Raw genomic sequence first — 22,757 nt, forward strand, 5'->3', positions numbered from 1 at the left:
CATCTTAAAAGATTCATCACACACCGCTGCCTCCCTGGCAGTCCAATCAATCTGAGGTGTCTTTAATGGCCACATCCTTTGTCAAAACAATGCGTCAGTGAGTAGTGGACGAGTGAGGGCAAATGTGCACCTGTGTCTGTTTCAAATGGCAGGAATTATCTAGTACTCCAAAGTGGAGCATCGGGTTTTCTCCTAACATTCATTTCTACATCAATCCAACTGGCAGCTGTTCCCTTTGAATTATAGAAAGCAGTGGTGGAGTTCTCAAAATCTCCACACTGGTGAAGCACTTAAACTCTCCCAAGCAAGATGAGGTGGTGAGTATGGAACATGGTTGTAGGTCCTGAGGGATTAAATCACTGATCACACAAAAACAGAAGAGGAGCTGAAATTGGTGCTGGCCACACATCAAGCCTCTAAATGTATTTGTTTTATTGTTGAAAATAGAATTGGCAAAGTTAAAATTACATTCCTTTATGTAACTGATTTTGTGAAAAAGCATGATCCGAAAGCTACACAGGTCTAGATAATTTAGTACCAAGATTTCTTGTGCCAGCTTTCTGTTTCATTCAGGTGCACTTAAACACACTTGGAATATTTTGAAGAAACAAAGCAACAAAAAATTTAAATATGCAAAAAGTCAAAGACTTTCAAAATGACAAGCAATAATGTCAGATCTAGCCACCCAAGTAAGTTCATCCAGAGAGCAGACCGTGAGATGCTAAAAAGTCTCCCAAAACCCTTATACGGGATGTACAGTAGGTTCTTACTTTTAATATATTTATGTTAACCTTTATAATCAAAAGGAGACTGTACAAGCATAACTTTGAAGAAAGGTGTACAAGAAGGGAACCTGTACTCTAAGAAAAACACAAAGTCCTGTCTCAAGTTTGCCACAAAGAGTGAAGACAAATATCACAACCCCTAGAACAATGTTTCCTGTACATATGAGTCTAATCTGAGTTATTTACAGACTTAAGCAAAGGGAATGCTTGCCTTAAATCAAACATAACATTCCAGGAAAAGTTTCTTCACTGCAAAGCATAAAGCTGTTTGTCTGAATGTTGGGAAATCTTTGTTGCAGTATGACATGACCAGTTCTCCAAAACAGAATCTATCATAAATTCTACTGTGTATGGTGTTTAAGGAAATATGACCATCTGTAAAATAACAGCCTTTAGGAGGTGGGCTTACTTTCCAAGAATATTGGAAAAAATTGGGAGATATCTTACTATGGCTATTTTTATCAATGGGTGTTTAAGATTGGCTAATAAATGTAGAGCATTCAAATTTCTTTTTAGCTTTTTTATTTATTTGGTTTATGGCAATGTCTTGCTGTTTACCTAAAGTAAAATAAAAATTCAGGTTTACCAACATCACAAGAGTTATGTTTTCATGTATTCATAAAAAATATAAATTTTTTCTCATTTTAAAAAGTTGATAAATGATTTGCTTGTTTCCCCTCTACCCTTCAGGTTGTATATTTTTTTTCTTTACGGTTGAAAATTGTGGACAATGTTAGAAAGTCCACAGATCACACTAAAGGGACTTACCCTTTCCCACATAAACCATTTAGCTGAAATGCCTAAAGCATGCCTTTTCTTTATTCACATAACAACATTAACATATAAAGAATTTGCATAATGCATGGCCGATGGCTATTTTGGCACATCTTAAACTAATAATAAGAGGCTATTTTGCACCTAGTTATTTTTGTCTCCTCAGCTGAGGTGCCGAAGCAGACCATAGGAAAACGTATCGAATATTAAATTGTTAAATGCATTCTAAAAGATCGTCAAAAGGGAAATGATAAATCAGCAATACAGCATGAAACAGTCTAAATGGAAATGGTGAGGCAAAAATGTACTGGTACAGGGCAGTTCACCTAAACTGACATGTCAGGCAGAAAAGCATGAACAGGGGAAGCAGCCAAGGACTCATAACAATTCTGGAGGTACAGCAAAGATCCACAGCTCAGATGTGAAAGTCCTTTGACAGGACAACTCAGTTGTACAAATCTGGCTTTATGAAAAAATGTCAAGATGACCCCCGCCCCCCAAAAAAAGAGTTAAAACGTGCTGAGTGCAGTTTTCCAAAAGCCATGGGACGCATTGACAATTTGGAAGGTGATCCTCTTGTCAGATGAGATCAAAACTGAGTTGCTTGACCCAAATTTAAAATCCTATGTGAGGTGAAAAAGTGGCACAGCAGATCACCCTGAACACACAAAAGCAGTGCTGTAATGTAGTAGTGGCATGTGCTGGGCAAAGCCTTTTCCTCAGCAAGGGAAAAGAAGTAAACCTAAAAAACATTAGACTGTGGCCCAGGTTCACTTTCCAACTGGACAATGACCCAAAAACATACAGCCAGAGCTAAAAAGGAATGGAATTAGATAACAGCTTTTTATGTGTTACAATAGCGTAATTAAAAATTCAAATCTTAATTTAATTTAGAATCTGTAACAAGACTTTAAATTTGCCGCAGATCAATGACCTCCATACAATATAAGCCTAAATTTCTGTCTGCAAATGTACAGAGTAGGTAGAGATAAACAAAAAATCTAAAGTGATATACATAGATACATATTCATGCATAGATGTGTGACTGATATGTTTTTTGAAATATTCTTTGGCAGCCAACGGTGCCCAGTGATCTTAACAAACCTGTTCAGGAAGAAATAGTACCATCCACAGCTAAAGCCTGTCTGTAGCGCTTCAGGAAGGCTTATTCAGTTTGTCACAAAGGCACCCACCCACCAACTTTATGTGCAGCCTCTTATGTAGGACTACACTTTGATTTTAAGAACCCAGTTCGACTCAATACTGGGAAAATGACCTCCTTGCCGGTTTCTACTTTTGTAGCATATTTGGTGACATGCAGTACCCAATTTCACAACAGATATCGTGAAGCAATTTTCTGCAATCTACTCTTAGTCTACTGGAAGGAAAAGTGGTTATATGAGAGATAAGTATCTCAGCAGGATGTTGTTCATAGTTGTTTTGATGCGATCACAGATCATAAAAATTATTCATAATCAACTATTGGTCCAAATGTCTATCGGTGGAATAGGTTGTAGTATATTTGTTGTTTCTATATTTTTTATAGCTATTTGTCTTCATAATTTAATACAGTAGTTAAGGAGCCAATTTTCCTCACCTCTGACCATTTGCAAATATTTTCAGATTCAAACAATGTGTCTCTGAAATGGTAGAGGAAAGCTTGAACGGGTGAATGTATTATCTAAATAATACAATTTGAGGTTAAAATAAATAATAGTTGAGGTTGGAGAAGTGAAAAAGGATGCCAATTCAGGTCTTCAAAAAATTTAAGACTGAAAGTAATAACATTGTTAAACAGTGAAATGAACTGTGTGCATGTACAGTATGTGGACTGTGTAAGATTTGTATGCCAGCCAAAAGGGGTCGAGTCAAAAGGCTCCTTGGTGGCCTTGGCTTTAATAATAAATGAATGGTGACACAAAAAACAGACAAATGCAGAGACTGTGAGAAACAGAATCACAGAGACAGATGAAGACCAAACAAGTTCAAAAGAGCAAAAAAAAAAAAAAAATGCCATGGAGGTCATTTGACAAACAACACTAAGGATAAGGAATTTCTGAAAGAGACAATGTGAGAGCGAGAGAGATAGAAAAGGGGGAGAGATGTGGAACAAAAAAAAACACTCCATTAGAGAGAACCTGACCGACAGGAAGGCAACAAGAGGATGGTGGATAGACAGATGTCTAATGAGGAAAAATGAGACTCACAGAGACAGAGTGAGGGGAATGGAGGGCGAATGTTAGGAGGGAAAGAGGTGAGTGACTTGTTGGTAGTGCTTCGTTGGCTCACAGATGGAAGAGCTGTCCAACACACATGCACTCATATAGAAACACACAAACACTGTACTATGTGCAGGTGATTTAGCAGCAAGGCTGCTGATAATGTTTATATTTCATAACCAAGGCCCAAGGATGTAGCTTTAGCAGCACAATCCCATACACATCTACCAAGCTTTTCTGTCCCCTTTGTTCTCCCATATTTGTCAAGAAAAAAAACATACATCTCACAAAACCACCCACCTTCATAGTAAATCTTATGGGTGATGAAGCCAGCCACTGTGGGGCAAACACATTTATCTTGCACTGACTGCTGATAGAACTTTTGTCCAGTATTTGGATATAAGTGAGAAGGTTACCATTATTCATTGGCTAATTGTTAAATGCATATTCAGATACGCTGTATGAATTACATTTCAGTGCACTGGGATTCTGAAAACTAATAATTCAACGAAGATCTAATAGGTATAATTTTTTAAACATGTTGCATATAAAAACCCCAAATAATCATAAGCAATATTAAAAGATACTTCAAAGTAATTGATCCAACATGTAAGGACAATTGGAAAAAAAATAAAATAAAATAAAAAATAACGTAATTGTTCTACTGAATACTGAGTAGAATAAGGTTTCAAGAGTGCTTCAAAACCTCCTGACTCAGGAGCTATCACCCTTGTAAAGTTGTAACAAAAGAACATCAACATAAAAATCTTTCACTGTCAAGCTAGTAACAGCGTTGAACTGTACTTGCTACACATTTCAATCCTGAAACAGACAAACTTTCACAAAAAAAATTAGTAAATGAACATAAAAGAAAAACCCTCAAACAATCTCAAACAACTTTGACATTGTTTCTCCTCGGTTTTTATCGCTGGATCAACTATGTCTTTTGAAAACAGTGGGGAGGTGCAACATGGTCAAGTCATGCTCAAATCCATTAATGTCAGAGTATTAAAAGGGGGGGCATCTGCTTTGTCTAAGACTTGGTTCAGTTCAGTCAAATGACAAAGGGAATGAAAAGGTAAGATCATGGTGACCAAGCAAATGGCAGAATAAAAACATTGATGATGAAAAGAAGAAAGAGGCCCAAAGAAAGAATTATGTATTGAACAGAGCTCTGTATAGTATATGTCCAAGTGGTAAGGCAGGTAAAATGAAAGTGAGCTAATATGTTTTGTCATTTAATTTTGCTTTATATCACCACATATATTGCATATTTTCATATTACCTCTTATTTTACACATTTAACCATTTTTATGGAACTCAGAACAGTTTCAGACACAAAAAACTATTTCTTCAGTTCATACCTTAGCATTAAAGATGTGCTAAAAGTATTTCTCATCACTCTCTTTGCCTCTTGTGGCATGGCAGAACATGCAGATTATATGAGAAAATGCGGGCAGATAAATATACATGCTAACTTTTAGTTCCATATTTCAATTTTACTCTTTTCAGGAAACTACCGAATTTTAATACAGGCATCAAGCTGAAAGTAGATGTTTTCCAGCTTCATTTTGATGCACAGACAGCAGGAGTTTGAGAGGATTCCAGCTGCCAACACCAGGCATTTGTCTCACCAGCTCTCTGACTCGACAATTCCTCCTCTATTTGAAAGCTTCCCTGCTCTCCCCCCACTGCCTGCTGCGACATGATTCTGTGTGGGTGATTATGGATTAAGGGGATCACTTTTAAATAATTTGTGCGAAATGAAACGGCTAGAGAAATATTTTTGCAATTAGAATGGACACCCACAATGATGTGAGACAAAGTGAGGTAATGACGAGTGATTCAGGAAGACCTAGATTTTTTTTCCCTTCACACCATCTGAGTTTGTGTGAGAAATTTTAACATTTTCTGCTAATTTTAGAGATGAGAGTGAGCCAATGTCTGCTCTGTGACTAACAGTCATATAATGGAGACACTGTGAAGAAATTACAATTAGAATTCTAATTGCACATCTTGTTGCTTTACCCAGTGTGCAAATAATTATTTTATAACCTTTCAAAAAGTAACCGGGAAACTGACAGAATGAGGGGAAAAAAACAGCCTCTCAATGAACTGTTGTACTGTCTAACTAAAAATGTCACAATGATGCGACTGCAAAGTAATAAAGTGAATATTTTTAAGGTGTACGAAACGTTATGTGAGACACTGCATAAACAAAAGAACCAAAAGAAGATACAAATACTGTGGAGCTCTGAAACAGATTGGTCCTTTATAAATATTTATTTATCATGTTATATGCTTCTTTAATGGGACAAAAAACCATCAACGTAATCTTTATTTTAATAATATTAGGAATATTTTCTTGTAATCATGCTTGAACTAATTTTAGTTTAGGGTGTGTAAATGCCGGGGTGGAGATGGGGATGGGGAGGTTGTTCTTAGCCAGAAAGGAGTGTGTTATGTTTTTCACTCCACTGAGAAAGATGGTATTTTTTTTCCTGTGTTTACTTCTTTGAGTAAACACAGTTTTGTTTTGTTCTTTCTATGTAGGTTAGGACTTATAGACAGTTGTTCCTTTTGATCAGAGAAGGCATTTGTTTGGTTTTGTGATCTCATTTATCTTGTTGAGGTATTTTTGGTTACGATTTTACTCTAATTTGGGAATTAGAGGTGTTAACCTGTTTTTTGTTTCTTTCAGGAGGCTCAAGTCACATTTATTAATGAACTCTATTATCATTATCTCTTGGACACCATCTGGAGACGCAACAATGGTAAAAGAGAAGAACTGTATCTGACAGTAATTTATAAAATTTAGTTTGAAAGTGATTGCATTGTGACTGAGTCATTTCCTTGTAAAAATATTGACAAAATTGTTTGTACTACTGAAAATTAACTGATTGAATTTGATTACAGTTCCTGCCTCAGAGATGACGCCTGAGGGGTTTCTTTGTATAGTACGCCCAATTGAACTCAAATCGATCAACCAAGCAGTTGGACTAAGTTACTGGATAATGGAGGATTTCTTTCTCTTTTTCTTTCACTATTTTAACATTGAATGTCAGTAGGTTGTGTGTTCATGTTCTTATATGCTACTTGTCAGAAAATGTCAGAATGGATGTATGTACGTAGGATTTTTATTTTTTTTTATCCTGATGGTTTATGTGCTACTTGGATATATGAAATATTACTTGAGATAAATGAATCATCTATCTATCTATCTATCTGTCTGTCTGTCTGTCTGTCTGTCTGTCTGTCTGTCTGTCTGTCTGTCTGTCTGTCTGTCTGTCTGTCTGTCTGTCTGTCTGTCTGTCTGTCTGTCTGTCTGTAATTGTCATAGGCTTTTTGGTCCTTAACAGAGGAGTGCCAACATGTTTTTGTCTGCATGTGTAAATCCACGGATGATGACATATGAATGAGGCAAACAAAGTTAGTTTGTGCAGCAGAGCTCTTTCCCATGTTTCATGGAATGTGATCAAATGAACGACCCATCTATCAAACAAGAGAGTCAGAAAAGGTTAATATTTTTAGTACTTTTAAAGACAAGTTGACATCGAGGATAAATACTTTGTTCCCAGTTGATTTTAAGATAAAAGCACAGGTAGCAACGAAAGCCTTTATTTGATTTTATTTTTTTTTTAAATCCACATCATCCAACAAACCAAAAACTCACTTCGACTGTCTGATCAAAAGAGGTCACAGCTCTCATTCAATGGGAATTCAGGAAGAAATCATTTATCTAGGCATCAAAACACAAAACATATTTTGTGTTAAACTGAACACAGCTGTTTCACCTTTCAGGTCAAACAAGAAATTAAATCACAAATTGATCCCAAATAGACAGAGATTTCAGAATCACATTCATACTGGCAGGTAAGCCTAAACTTACGCATACACTGGCAGATTTGGATTTAGAAAATGTATTCCATTCACTCAACAAGTTTGTTTCTGACAGCAAATGAGACGGGTATCTCTCAGAGGAACAAAAAAAAAACTGTTTAAGGAGTAGAAAAATATGCATCTGTTTTTTATTGAAAATTATTTGTGCCTTTGTGAACAATCAAGGACAAATCAGCTGAGCAGACTTTATATGTTTCCACTGATATTTAATGATTTATTTTTGAAGATGAGCTCCAAGTCTTTTAGATTGGGGATACCTCTTTACAATCACCCTAAGTGTTAGCCTACTGCAGTCAGGATCCTGGCTTACCACCAGTCAGAAGAAACATGTTTATAAAATAAAAAGATTACTTTAAACTTAAATCTGTCATAAGTATAATAGTTTTTATCTTAACTGTAGTTGACTGTGAATAAGGTTTACTCAAATCAGCTTTAAACAACATAAATAAACACAACACTAACTGCATCTGGAAAAGATTCTATATGGGAAAAAATAGTTTAAGGGGAAAGATTTTCATTTAGAGATCAGTAACTGAACCCCAAAAATCTGGATTGGAGCATGTCTAGATCAGAATAAACCTAGCATGATGTCTAGTTAACAAAAGACCATGTTAGTACACAGTAGTAGAAAAGAAACAACAGCAAAACAAATGCTCACACAAATTCATGTTCATTCCTTACCTTTGTAGTTGATCTTAAATCCTATAGATCCAACACTCTCATCTGACTGGAGGTGGAGCCACATCTGGTGGGTCATGCTGACAATCAGGTCAGGCACAAAGCTGCCTGATAAGCTAGAGCACAAAATGCATCACTATTAAATTGCTGTCATCGTAATTACCATTATAAAAAGTACAATTTTCATCACTGCAATCAGTTTCTCAAGTGATCTTTGGAGTGTGAATAAATAGCTTGAACATGCTAAACTGGAACTCAAAGCTTTGAATAACGCTTTAACACTTCGGAGTATTTTTGATTGAACTTACAATGCTGTTTGAAATTAACAAAATAAAGATATACAATTTTAAAACTTTTCCAAAGTCATTTTTTATGCATTTATGAATCTTTAAAAAAAAATAATAATAATCACACGTTCTATGAACCGAGTTGCCAAAAAGCTGAGCGACTTAAGTGATTTAAATTAAAATCAAGATCCAAAATGAAAAATAATGTTAGAAAAATAAAAAAAGTAACTATGTATAATATGTTTTTGTCTGATCTGTGGTCGTGTGAAGTGACATAAAAAGCTGAAGTCTCTTAAAAATTATTTTTGCTGTAAAAAAATTAACATTTGAAGGCAAGAATAACCATATAGCACATTCATAATGTTCAAGCAAAAGACCAATGCTGTATTGATGCTTTCGTGCTATACTATTTTCTTACAGTATTTCTTAGGTTCTACTTTAAAAAAATAGCACAAAAAGTGAAATGAATGATATTAAGCCAAGAAAATTAAATCATATTAGGAGGATAACATAATACTTACACCTGAAGTATAGTTGTAGGATCTCCCACCTCTCCTCCATCTCCTATAGTCAGAGTATCATAGGCTATCTCTAGGTCAAACTCCTCAAAGTTGATTTGGATCACCTAAGACAAAAAATAAATGCATTCAAATTTCAGTTCAAAGAAATAAAAGGCTTCTTCATAGAGATTTTTTTTATTTTATTTTGTTGACCATTCAATGCACTTTTGCAAAAGTGGCATTCACCCATTCTCACACAAACCTAGAAATGTCAATAGGATTATGTTCCTATGACAAAGACCCTTTGTTATCTCGTGTTGGTGAACGTAGAGCCACCTATTCACCAGACGACTATTCTTCCCCAACGCGTCCAGCCATTTCATAAACATAAAGCTCTGAAAGGGACACTTCTAATTTGATTTAATGTGATTTAAAAAGCTACACTCAAACTTCCAATTGTCGTCATACTTCATCAGATCCATCAGTTTTGAGGTTGTGTGCTTTGTTGTCTGAGTTCTGTTTTTACACAGTAGCAGAAGATACCCACAACCTTTACTCCCGCAAATCTGAAAAATGTAGTTGTCCCAGTGTTCTCTATCATCTTATTAGTGTTATTACAACAGTGCCACTTCTTAATCCATTGTTTTGACTGATTCTGAGAATTATTTCAGTGTTTCATCTGCTTGGAAAATCAGGTCCATGACTTTGGTCAGTATGAAACATAAAAACTCATCTGACTAAAACATTAATTTAAACTACAATGTCAATGTACCAGGAAAAACTGTGCTCATATTCTTTTTCTAATTACACAGGTTAACATGGGTTTCCTGTCAAATAAAGTGCATCTGTCTCAAATGCCCAAAGATGAGCCATGTGAATTTCTTGATAAAGACTGAAGAGGAGCACCTATGTTCATCAGTCAGAGCTGTGAGAAACAGCACACAGCTCTAAAGTCTGATCAGAAATTATTAAACCACACTTTCAGTTTCATCTAAGACCAGAGAGAAACACATTTGGCAGTAGAGAAGAGAGAATGGTGAGAGATTTGACGGAGGGAAAGGAAGAAGATGGAGGCAGATGGAAATGTGGAGGACAGAGGAAAAGAGCAATGTGGGGGAATAATGAGAACATCTTTGATGCTCTGAGAGTAGAGGTTGAGAATATTTCAAACTTGAATTTTGACCTGGGCCTCGGGGAAGATTAAAACTGCACTTTACCTCCTCCTTCCTTTTCCCTTATTTCAGATTTCCTGATTCAATATTCTGAGGGTGGACTTCAAAAATATCTAAAAAAAACATCAACGGGCTCCTTTTATTTCTGTAATGCTAACACTGAGCACTGAATATATTTTTGACAAGCATTTCAGTGTCCTTTTATTTCTCTATTTGTAATAAAATGCTAACCATCTTCCTTAGATTTTGTCCTAGTACTTTTCTGTTAATTTAAGCACACTGCACCGCTGAACCTGCTCTATTTAAAAAAAATGAAGATAAAAAATAAACACAAAAAAAAACAGTTCACTCTCCAATATGTACTAAAACTTTGCTTAGTTTTTGAAAGGTTGCCTGATTGGTTCTATTTTCCTGTTTTTATTTTAGTCAGTTCTTTATTTGATCTCAGCAGATTTTGCCTTCATAGGACAGTAGATCTACATTATGAACTTACAACATATGTAGCCCCACAAACAGGCCATCTCTACATAGAGGTTAAGAAGTCAAATCAAGGGAAACCTGATCGTTGAGTAAGGATGAAGATCAGAATGAAATGTTTCATCTCAGGAGCACTACAAGAGCCTTACACCTAAAGAAGTGATAAATCCACAGATCCCACTCTACAAAAACCTTAGTGATAAACATTCTCTAGACAACATGCTGGTACCAAATGTCCTACCCTAGATGACAGCATGTGTACCTTCAGCTTGGCAGCATCTATTTCTAACATCTATATCTTAACTATACTTCTTAGACTCTCTATGGGGTTTGGGTCAGGAGAGTTTGAACGATAATGAAGAACAGTGGCAACATTGAAGCAGGTACTGATACTTTTTGAAGTGTGGGCAGGTGACAGGTTCTGCTGGAAAGTGAATTAAGCATCTCCAGTTTACCCATGGAGGGAAACAGTACATCCTCTAAAACTTCCACTGATGGCTGCGTCCAGAACTTGGACTTGAGAGAACATAGTGAACCAACACCAGCAGAAGTCACTAAATGTGGAAACTTCACACTGAACTTCTAGCAGGTTGTTGCAAGCTCCACTTTTCCTCCAGACTGCAGTAGAGTCTTTTTACTTATTATCTCAGGTAAATAAGCTTCTGATGTTCCTGGTTCAGAAGTGGCTTCATGCAAGGAATGTGACAGTTTTGGCTCATAACCTGAATACATCTTGTGTGTGGTGGGTATAAATGACAGCCATGGCCATACAATTGTGAAACCCCAAGTTTTAAAATTTGCTATATGATTTCTCCAAGTCTGTGACTATCCTTGTTGCTTGTGCATGTTTTCTACCAAATTTTACTTTCCACTCAACTTACCAAAAACTTAAAGCTAGCATTTGAGAAATTGCTGTTTATGACTTGCCATCCCTGGCTAAGTGACTGTCTGATGGATGACAATCTAACTATTACTTGTATAGTCCATTACATAAACCAAAAACTTCAAAATTATATATCATTTTCTATTGGTCTTGAGTAAGGATTAAGCTTTCTGAAACTTATCAAACATTTTAGAACTAAGTGTTCAAAGCATGTCAACCTGTGTGTAATGACTGCATATTTAGTACAAGTTTGACTTTTGGACTACATTAATTTACTTTATAATGATATTAGGATTTATTGAAATGGTTTGTTGGCATATTTTTGGAGATGAATTGACATCTAAATATAACAAGAAATGTATCAGTAACTGAAATATTAATTTAAAGTTCAGTCAAAAGTGTCCTTTAGAGGTGTAGTCATTGTGATTATGTCTTTCATACCAGTTCAACTCTTTCCTTCTACCCTTGTTTATTAATTAATGTTGTTGGATGAATTAGTAAATGCATAAACAAGTCACTACCTTTTTGACTTATGCTCAAATTTAAAAGTCCATTTGCACAGAAGAATATGTTGTGGGATTTTTGTGCAGAAAGTCTTACTAAAAACATTAAGGCTTGTCAAAATGCAACTTGTAGACTTTAGTTTTATTTTATGCACCAGAGAATGAATTAAAGCCCTGTGGAGTTGCACAGCCTTTCTGTCAATATATTTTAATATATTATTTTAATATATTATTTCAATAGCTTCATCTCCACACTGTGTTCCACTCGTGTAGTTCATATCTTGCAATAACAATGTAAGAAAGCTATGGTGCTACAGCTGACCTTTAATAATCTGGCTGGAATCAAGAAATTTTGACTCATCTAAGTGTATATAGATGTCATTTAGCAAAAGTCTGAGCCCAGTGTAGGCAGATTGGAAACCGCAACAACCCATACGGGATACTGATATATAACCACTGAAAAATCCAGGTAATATAAAACACCAGAGGCAGCAGGTGCCTTACAGCTGACCTTTCAGTTACTGCTATACGGATTGCAGTCATCTGCAGTGATATGTGAAAAATCACTGAGTCTTGAACAGAAAGTTATTTCTTTAAATTCGTTTGTACTGTGACATGTTAGTCTAAGTTTACATCCAATCATCATGGATATGAATATTAAATACATTTTTGACTTTCAGTAATGCATTTGAACAGTCACTTTTTCTACTTCAGTGACTTAAAAAAAAAAAGTGCACAAATTCAAGTTCAAATTTTGTCAACATTATGGAAGCTTACACATCTATATGCGTAAACCTTTAAAAATATTTATATAAATGTTCCTCACTTTGATCACAGGCACAAAAATGTGTCTGGTGGATTTTTTAGGAGGACATTTCACTATGGTTCTTGTAAGAATTGGTGCAGCTCATTTAAAACTGTTGGATTTCTTTCTTTTTTTTTCTTTGCAGCACTTGTGGTAATAAAGGTCACTTATTACTTTGACAGGAAAGAGGAAGAGAGAAAGTGGGAAAAGACATGCGGCAAAGGAACCAAGAAGAGGAGTCGAACTCAGAACGGCTGAGTCGAGGTCTAAGCTTCTGTATACGAGGCACCAACTCTAACCACTGCGCCACCTCAAGACGTTAGGGAATTGAGGTTGAGGCTATACAGTAGTAACTATGTTTTATATTCCTTTATTTTTTTTATTTTTTTATACATACCAGAACCAGTTTGACGTGTATTTGAAATCTCTGTCCTTTTAACCATTTACCTACTGATTTCAGTCAAGATTGAAGGATTCGGAGTTCTTACTTCTTAGAACAGTGGGTCCTTTTTGTTTCCATATGTCCATATGGCCAGATAACGATTTGTCAAACCATATAATTGTTCCTCAGAAGGCATTTAACTTGTTTACATGGTCCTCTGCAGACAGGTTTAAATGTCTTTATTTAAATATCTTAATTTTTTCTTTCGTGGCTCACACACTTTCAGTCCCTGGCTATGTGAAACAGTATTCACTGAGGCGGGATTCAGTTTTGGAGTATTTGTAGGCATCTGTGAGTGAAAGTTTAAGGCCAGATGGCTGAAACTTGTGCATAGCTGGGTGTTATACAATTGGTTTTGGAACGAATAAATCAAACTAACATTAAACTTCTGCGTCACCATTCAGTGTAAGCTAGATCAAAGAGTGGTTCAAAAAGCAACAAAGTAATGTGATTTCCATGCATTTATGCATTTCCTTAGTTAAGTAGCTCAGACTGTTCTCAAATCTGTAGATGTAGTTTTACTGCTCCAAATAAAGAATTTTAAAAAGGAAAGACTTTGTTTCTCAATCCCTTCTCATTAATACTACTTAAACAACTTGCTTATGAATTTCTCACACTAAACCCAACAGAAATCTTCTAAGATCCATTAAGAACACTTTATTAAATCAGCAAGAGATCAGTAAAAGGCAACCGCAGGGGATTGTTTCACATTGTTGTCTAACCCTTAATGTGAAGTGCCCCAAACTTGACACAGTTTGTGCTTTTATTACCAAAAAGGAGAGAGAAATTAATTAAGGGCAGTGAAAAGTAGAGTGAAACAGACTTTGTGATTACAAACAAATTTGCATAACAAACATACAACAAGGTTCCCATCAATGGTATTCATACCGCAAACGTTTTCACATTTCGTTGCATTTCAGCCTTTAATGCTAATGCATTTTGTAAATGTTATGTAATAGTCAAATAAAAGGCATTATTGCTATTGTACAGTGGGATGAACATGATACAGAATTTTAGCTTTCTTTTTCTAAATGAAAATCAAAAAGATGTGAATTTGGATTCAGTCCCCAAGTAAAGAGCCATGTTATTGCAATGAAAGATAGCTGCTACACTTCATCTTTAAGTTATGATTATGAAAAAACAAAAATGCTTTTTCCTAAAACATTCCATAATAGCTCTCGCTGTTTTGGGTCATTGTTTTGCTGAAAGGTAAACCTCCACGTCTGCCTCACTTCTCTGGCACACACAAACAGTTTTCCTTCCATGATTGGCCTGCATGTGGCCTCATCCATATTCCGATTTACTCTGACCAATTTCCCCATCACACCTAAAAGAAGTATTCCAGCAATCTGCCACTACTTATGCTACTTGGTGTTTTACATTTAAGGCATTTAATTTCTCTATTGGTCTTACTGACCAGAACCCCCATTTCTACATATGCGCTTTATCCTTTACAAGGCCTGTGGTAAACACAAAATGGGGAATCTTATGATTTTTTTTTCTTACCATACTCCATGAAAGTGAAATTGCTGGACTGTGCTGTGCTGTAGTTGTGTTGTGGATTTCTGCAGCTTTTCCAGTTACCATGGACAATTTGGCTGTTTCTCTTAATCTAGATTGAATAGTAAGGTGAATGACCATGTCTCAGTAGGTTTACAATTATCTCATACTCCTTCCCTTTTCAGGTGATTGATTAAACACAACTCTTCTAGAAACTCATCGTACATAGATCCTTTAAGTCTGTCCACAGCTTCATTCTTCATCTGTATTTCCTGTTCTTTGGCCTTTGCAGTGATTTTTGCATACACAGGTTCCCTGACAAACTTTAAGAACCCTCACAGAAAAGCTGTTTTATGTTAAAAATACAACATATTTTATCAATTGGGTGACTTCTGAAGGCAACTGGATACTCTAGATTTTATTTAGGGATATCAAAATAAAAGTTGAGCATGCAAGTGAAAATATTTATTAGATTTTTTTTATCCTAAAAAAACATACATTCTTCTTAATCATAATTATGACATTGAACTATGTACTATTTTGTGTAGGTCTATCACAGAAAATACACCAATATTTGTGGCTGTAGCGTAAATAATTTGTGAAAAAGTGCAAGGGGTTTGACTATATTTCCAAGGCGCCGTAATTTACAGCGCTATTCGTCCACACATACTGAATGAAGATGAAGTAGAGTCTGTTAAGTTTTCTCCTTGCGTGCATCCTTTACATTGCATAATTATGCCTCACTGACACTTTTCACAGAGCATTAAACTCAGCTACGGTTTAACTACTTTTCACAGAATCCTTGTGTGCATATACAATTGTCTCTGAAAATGCTGCACTGAAGTCAACTTTCTTTTTCTCCTTGTGTGGTAGGTAAAAATGAATACTTCATATGTCTGCGCTGTCCTAATTGGCTGGTGTTTATACACCCATTTCTCAGTTTGATTTTTTTTCATGTTTGTGTCATATTCTACCTTGCTAATACCCCCTTGCTATCTCTCTTCCTAATTGGCTGCTGTATTCTATCTTGCTATTCATGTATGGCTCCAAGCCAATCAGTTTCTGTGTGATAAAGCACTTACTTTGGCTGTCGTGCAGAAAATGAGGTGAGCGAGGCTCCTCCCTACTCATTCATACCTTTATAAAATGTGGGGATTTCTTGAATATTACTGTTACCATAGGAATATATAAAATGTCTGCTGAGTCAAAGAGCCAGTGATGTAAAGTGGACATCGTCAGGGATGGTCGAACAACTGTTCATCTGTGACAGCTTTACAGCAAACTCCCTGCTCCCACTGATCGTGTTTTGGCCGAGATGTGTCATTGTGAGGAGACTTGGGCTTTAGGCGATGAAGACTGATGGCTAACATCCACCGCTGCTTCATGCTTCATCTGCTGCTTTTATTTTACGGAGCTGAATCTACCATGTTCCTTCGTTCTAGATGGCAACTCTGAGCAGGACGCAGAGTTAAAAGGCACTACTGGACACAGTTGCTATGCAACTATGGGATTGATACATTTGACTAATGGCAACTGTATTATTGTGGCACCTGAAACGCTGTTGAATAACATCTAAAGAAAATAATCATAGCAGGAATTTGTTTTCATAGACCTAAAAAGGTTAATAATTCAGCTAGAAGGTCCCGGCTTGGGAAGTAATATACATAGAGCCCTCAACAACTGCATGGGTATATGGCCTCTGCACATGGTGGACCTGTGCTACTAACCAAGTCACTGTGCTCCAATTTGATCAAATTCTAGGGAAATGTATCTACACTTGTGAATTTTTTGTTGAAAAAAAGTTTTCAGCAAATAATTTTTCTAATACTTACTCAAAAGTTTATTCTGATTTTATTTCAGATGAGTCTTGTGAAATAGCTCCCAATTTAGTGACAAACTTTAGTAACCATGCTCAATGCATAGTCACATTTTCTTTCAGAGCTTACACTCCACACACACAAGGGTGCCAAATCCTCATTGATTCACTATGCAAGTAAGCAATGAAAAATATGGCTGGGGTCCAAATGAAAGAATTTTCTCCTTCCCTTTTTCCTTTTTTTTTTTTGTAGCTACGGTGCATCTCCATCACCAAAAGAAGCCCTGGGCAGCTAGCCGAATCACCTTTATCAAAACACACCACCGCATAGATCAGGATGACTGTGTACAAGCCAGTACATACATGAATACTAATGCAAAATGCTTCATCTAGAACTTGTGCGTCAGTAAGGCCTTTTGTTAACACATTAAACCACGTATGCTTCAAAAATGATTTGGAGGAAGCAAAATAAGACATAAAATCAAGGGGAAATTAGTGGAACACATTACAAGACGCAACCAGAAGATGGAAACAAAAGAAAAAGAGAAAAACAGCAAGGAAAAGAAAAGAAAATTCGAGTAATGGTCACCCTGTCCTACTATCCCCAAGGTTAAACGAGAACAGGATAGAATGAATTGGCTCTAAAGGCTCATTCTGCCAAAACTAAATGAAGCAATAACATCACAGAGCTATAGAACTCCATTAACACTTAACCTGCAAAGGAAGGAGCTGAGGGATAGATCGACAGAGGAGGAGAGGAAAAGAAGAAATAAGGCTACTAAGACATATAGAAGAAGAAAGTACCAAACTTTGCATCTTTTTATCTTTAGGGTATAAGTAGACACTGAGACATGTGTAAATAGGTGCAATGGGCAGAGACATACCCATAAAACATTAAAAAACAGATTTCACCCTTTCCTAGCACCCTGCCTCCTACCTGCATTCTGTCTTTCTTTATAGTAATTTAATGGCTTCAGCCTGAGCTCTTTAATGAAGAATCTGGGTAATTCTAAGGACAGAACCTCTAGGAGTGCAGAGGGAGGAGGGATGTGCTTGTTGAAAAAGAGAGAAAAGGATAATGAAAAAACGTATAATGAAAGAAAAGGAGAGTGAGACAATTTATTTGCCATAAAAAAATGTGAATGCAGTTACTTTTGGATACATGATCAGTTGAGATTTCTCCGTACTATAAGTATGATATTCCACTCGCACAAAACCCTGTCCGTCTCTCATCAGCCTCAGACTTTTATCTGGTTGGCTTCCCCTCCCCCCTGAACATCAAGTGACCACCCTCCAGTCTGCTAAGCTGCCCCTCATTCTTTCATTATTGTTCTAATTGAGAACAGATTTTTAATGCAAGTATGCCAGATAGTCCCCACTCCTATTCAGTTTTGGCAGGTGTTCCTTGCCTTTTACCTGTTGTTTACCTGCCAGTTTCTTACTGTGTATTTCTCTTCTGCCACCTGCTCAACGTGAGCCTGGCTTGTTAAAAACTAAATTATTTTTTGCACCATAACATCATGCCTCTGTCTCCTGTCGGGTTCCGTACCTAACAACTTCCTGTTCTGCACAAACATTTGAGCTGTGATCGAATTTTAATATATGAGTAAATATGTTGTTATACACACTAAAACCATCTCAGTCTCAATTGTAGCAAAAGCCACAACTATTGTTCTTTCTGTTATAAATGGTCGTAATCATGTTTTCATTTTCTAAGACAAAAAATAGAAAGAGCAACTATGAATGATCAATACTTTTCTCATTACCTGAATAGAGTGTGCTTTCACCTGAGGAGTAGATTAATTTTAGTGAAATATATCACTAATTACTTTTCCTTGTTAAACCCAAGATGTTCACATCATTTTTTAAATTCCAAATGATGGGTTAAGTCTAAAAAGAGCAAGTGAACTTTTAAGGGGAAAGTACAGGGCAACTCTTTAGTCTTTTCCTTTTAAGTCTCAGGTCTTATTGGGGTAAATCCAAATTATGACTTGGCTCTAGAGGGGCAAGTATAAATCAAGTCTCATCTCTTTCTCCCCAAGTCAGATTTTATAGCCTTACTGGGACCAACCCAAATCTTGAATCTTTCACTCCATGTCCAAACCAAGTTTGAAGTCTTGCTGCAACACTAAACAAATTTTCAAATCCTGGAAAGAAATAAATCATAGGAATTAATCACAACCTAAATGTAATGTTAATCAGTTGGACGGTTGTTTTGTTATGCAAGTTCCTCAGAAAGTTTTTCGAAGGAACTTCTTAAATGTATATTGTGATCTAAGAGGATACGCAGCAGGGAAGAGGGCCTATCCAGGAAAACGTCGAGAAAAGACAATAATTGCTATCCTACTGGCAAAAGAGGGTTGAACAAAGTAATAACAATGGGGGTCCTGGTACTTAAGTCAGTAGTAGCTGCAGTGCAAAAACAATGAGAGAAAAAACTAAAAGCATTCTAGCTCTCTAAAAGATCCTATTACAAAGCACTTTGGTTTAGTACACAATAATTGCAATGTTTCTAATTAGTGAAAGCTTTTTATTACTTGTCTGAAGTTTGTGTTTCAGGTGTTATCCACCAAACACTTGATGTTATTCCCCTTTAAATATAGTGCTGTTCAAAAATATAGATCCCTATAAACTTTTGCTTTGAAGAAATGACAGTCAAGACGAACTTTACTCCATATGGGGCATGATTCAGTAAGGCACATGGCATGCTGTCTACATGATGTGTGAGAAAAGCCATGCATAGGACTCAGTGGTGCGGATGACATGGAGATGATACAGTATGTCACATACCAGTGCTTGATACGGTTGTGTGGGTAAAGTAGCACTGATGTAACTGAAGATATTTGGTCTTCATTTTATGTCATTATGTCCATTGCCATTTAAAATACATATACATTAATTTTATGTATGTATGTAAGGTGCAGACACGTACACATATATGCATACACAAAAAGAACAGTGCGGAGGGCATTAGTAACGTAGCCTTCAGCAGTCACATACACAGCATAGCCTTCAAGAGAGAATGTATTGCTGTAGGCCATAAACCAGAGGCCTTGGGCAGTGACAGAGAGCGCTGTGTGTGGGAGTTTCAGAGGGGAGGAAGAAGTAGAGAAGAAAAGCTTTTTAGGTAAAAAGCAAAGTCCCTAAAAATGTGTGGGTTTTTTTGTTGTGAGGGTGAGAGAAAGCAGATGTATTTCTACTCTCTCATATACAGCATTGTTTTGAATGTTTGTGGGAATGTGTAAGTACAGCTCCATCATGCTGATGCAGGTGTTGCCCTTGACGACAGTGCAGTCGCCAAAGGGAGCCAGAGTCAAACAAGGATGTGCCTCAGAATACCAATCAGATATCTCCTGAGAGAGAAAAGGACCAATGGCAGATATCTATCTGGCTTTCAACCCATCCCTGCTTCTTTGTGGGGATTAAATGATCTCACCGAGTTAGAAACCAATATCTTTTGAGCATTTGCTGCTCCATCATCCTAAATCCCTTTAGTAAAAAAATTAAAAATTAACTTTGTAAAAGATCAGATTTTTATTTCAGTTAAAACTAAATTGAATGCATCATGTTTTAGGTAGTTATTAAAGGTATAGCCTACTTAGCTCTAAGAAACATGCTTAAAATTGAACCCACCCATCACTAAATTTCATGCAGGTTCCAATCTTGATCAGTCATTGGCCCTCATGCAAGTTAATATTCCTCTAGTACGACTCCCACTTTTCTTGGCCAGTAGGCATGAAGACCTAATTTTGGTGACAGATATTATCTTTAACCCACAGCTAGTATAAATGACTGTAGTGCCATCTTCAAAAATGTTCCAGATAGGCACACAAGAAAACTTTGGAACTGTTTTAGTTGACCTAAATAATTTTGGAAAGAAGTGGGTCAAATTATGCAGCAAGGATCATTACATGTTTAGTGTTTAACCAATCATCACAAATAAAAGATAAATTATAACATCTTATTTATACAAATGCTCACCCTGCTTTCTTTAAATCTTCATTTTATTCCCCACAGTTAGATGGTTTACCAAGCAAAAAAAATCCCACAATTACTGGAAAAACCGGAACTACATGAAAAGGCAAGCTCAAGTTCAAAGACATACGTAGAAGGCCCATCAAACTTCTGATCAAGTTCACCTTAAAGATAACAAGACGGTAAGTTTTGTTTGGAATCAAAGTATGCAATGGTTGAGCTAAAGCTGAACTAAATTATTATTGCTTCATATACTAAATCAAAACAAATAATGGCGTTCTTACCTTATTTGGATTTGATGCTGTAATTATCCACACACACTGGGCATTGCTCTCATATTGAATTGGAAAGTTGGGAGATGTAAAGGTCCCCGATGGCCCCTGAAGATTACTGCCACACGTCTTTGCTATAAAAAGAAAAGGGGGAAAAAAAGGACATATTGATCTTGTCATCGGTGAGAACTGTAGATTTAGCCGAGACATTAGCAAAAAGCTATTGCACAGAGTCACCACAATACCATGCACTCTCAATTACCTTTCTAATTAACACATTTAGGTAAAGCTTAACCCGAGTCTCTCACAGTAAAAAACAGAAAGCCAATTCGCATCATTTGAGGGTCAAAGCAGAAGTTCAGTGATGAACAATTAAAAACGACATCAATGCAACTGAGAGCTGGAAGGAATGAGCGTGTGAGCTCAGGAAGTGAAGAGAAAAAAAGAAGATAAGACTGAAGTAGGGAGAGGAACAGAAAGAGGAACAGAAGGTCACATAGATGTTATTGATACTGTCAGCAGCATCTCCCTGGATAACATTACTTAATTGGAAGCTACTGGGTGTGAAATACCACAGGATTAGCTGGAGTTCTGCTGTTGACTGATAAAGACATTTACCAGCTATTTATTCCAAACATCTATTTAAAGTAAACAATTTCAGAGCAGGAATATAATTGTGTTCACTTATTGTGTTGTATGTCTAAACACAAACTGTAAGTTTAAAGACAAAACCACTTTGAGAGACTAACAATGGCATCAAAATGAACAAATACTTCCTGTATGTTAGTTAAATCGTGATTTTCTACAGATGTGTGAAATTGTATTTGAAATGCCAGGCTTTAAAGATGTAAAGCCATGCAAAACCTCAAACAGCGACACTTGGTGTTACATTCAGTGGGGTGTTTAAAACAACACATGCTTGGTGTTCGATAAACCAACTAAGCCTTCATTAGGCTTTGTTCTCTGACTGGATGTGACAGAGAAGCTGCTTGTCTGTCCTTGGGTCGTCCTGTTAGACTCGGGAGGTAATTTTCTGGTTGGTTTGAAGCAGAGTTTGCTCTTTAATGAGTTTGTTCAGCAGCAGGTCATAATACCTACAGTCACTATACACACAGAGAGAGAGAGAGACACCAAACAACATTATCTGTTGTACACTACTTCTAAAACATTCAGTACAAACATCCACAGTCAAAAAAATATGCCTGAATAATAAACTTAATAGGCTTTGAGTGCCAAGAAAACGTATGTGACCCCACTTAAAAATTGAAAACTGTTTGTTCTCTTAAACTGTATGTAAGTATTAGACAAAGACAAATTTCAACTGTTCTCTCAAACCACTTCAAATCCACCAAAATACAGACTTTTATGTACTCTCTGTCCCATGATCACTCTCTATGCTGCCACGTTTACTTGGTGGTCAGTGAAGGAAAGGAGGGGAATGAAAGAATCATACTGCAGTTTGTTTGCAAGAACGTTTTTTCATTGTGTGTGTAATGGAGTGTGTCCAAGAGGCACTGCATGAGTGTCAAAACAAGCACAAGTCCCTTTAGAGAAAAACTGATATCACTTGCAAGTGTCTCTTAGCTTGATGCCTGAATTCCCTGACTGTGCCCCAGCTGAGTCTTGTTTCTATAATTCTTGTTGCAACTTTGACTGACCTTCCCTCGTCTTCGGCTGGTTGCGATTTATACTCTGGGAGATACCATGGTGATAAATTGTGCATGCGCATGCTTGAGTTAGACGATGTAAATGATTCATCTGTGTGCCTC

General features: G+C 36.5%; 1 protein-coding gene across 8 annotated transcripts in view; it reads right to left on the reverse strand.

Annotated features, from left to right (window-relative positions):
* LOC102226981 (CUB and sushi domain-containing protein 3) overlaps window positions 1-22,757 on the reverse strand; it is a 392,616-nt gene that overhangs the window by 113,262 nt on the left and 256,597 nt on the right. For all 8 annotated transcript variants that reach the window (XM_023345230.1, XM_023345235.1, XM_023345233.1 and 5 more), the window contains 3 exons: window positions 21,001-21,122; window positions 9,165-9,268; window positions 8,360-8,472 (listed from right to left, as the gene is read on the reverse strand). In XM_023345230.1, the coding sequence (XP_023200998.1) occupies window positions 8,360-8,472; window positions 9,165-9,268; window positions 21,001-21,122 (339 nt within the window). The remainder of the gene's footprint in view (window positions 1-8,359; window positions 8,473-9,164; window positions 9,269-21,000; window positions 21,123-22,757) is intronic.

The sequence above is a fragment of the Xiphophorus maculatus genome, chromosome 13, assembly GCF_002775205.1.
Source record: "Xiphophorus maculatus strain JP 163 A chromosome 13, X_maculatus-5.0-male, whole genome shotgun sequence".
Taxonomy (NCBI): Eukaryota; Metazoa; Chordata; class Actinopteri; order Cyprinodontiformes; family Poeciliidae; genus Xiphophorus; species Xiphophorus maculatus.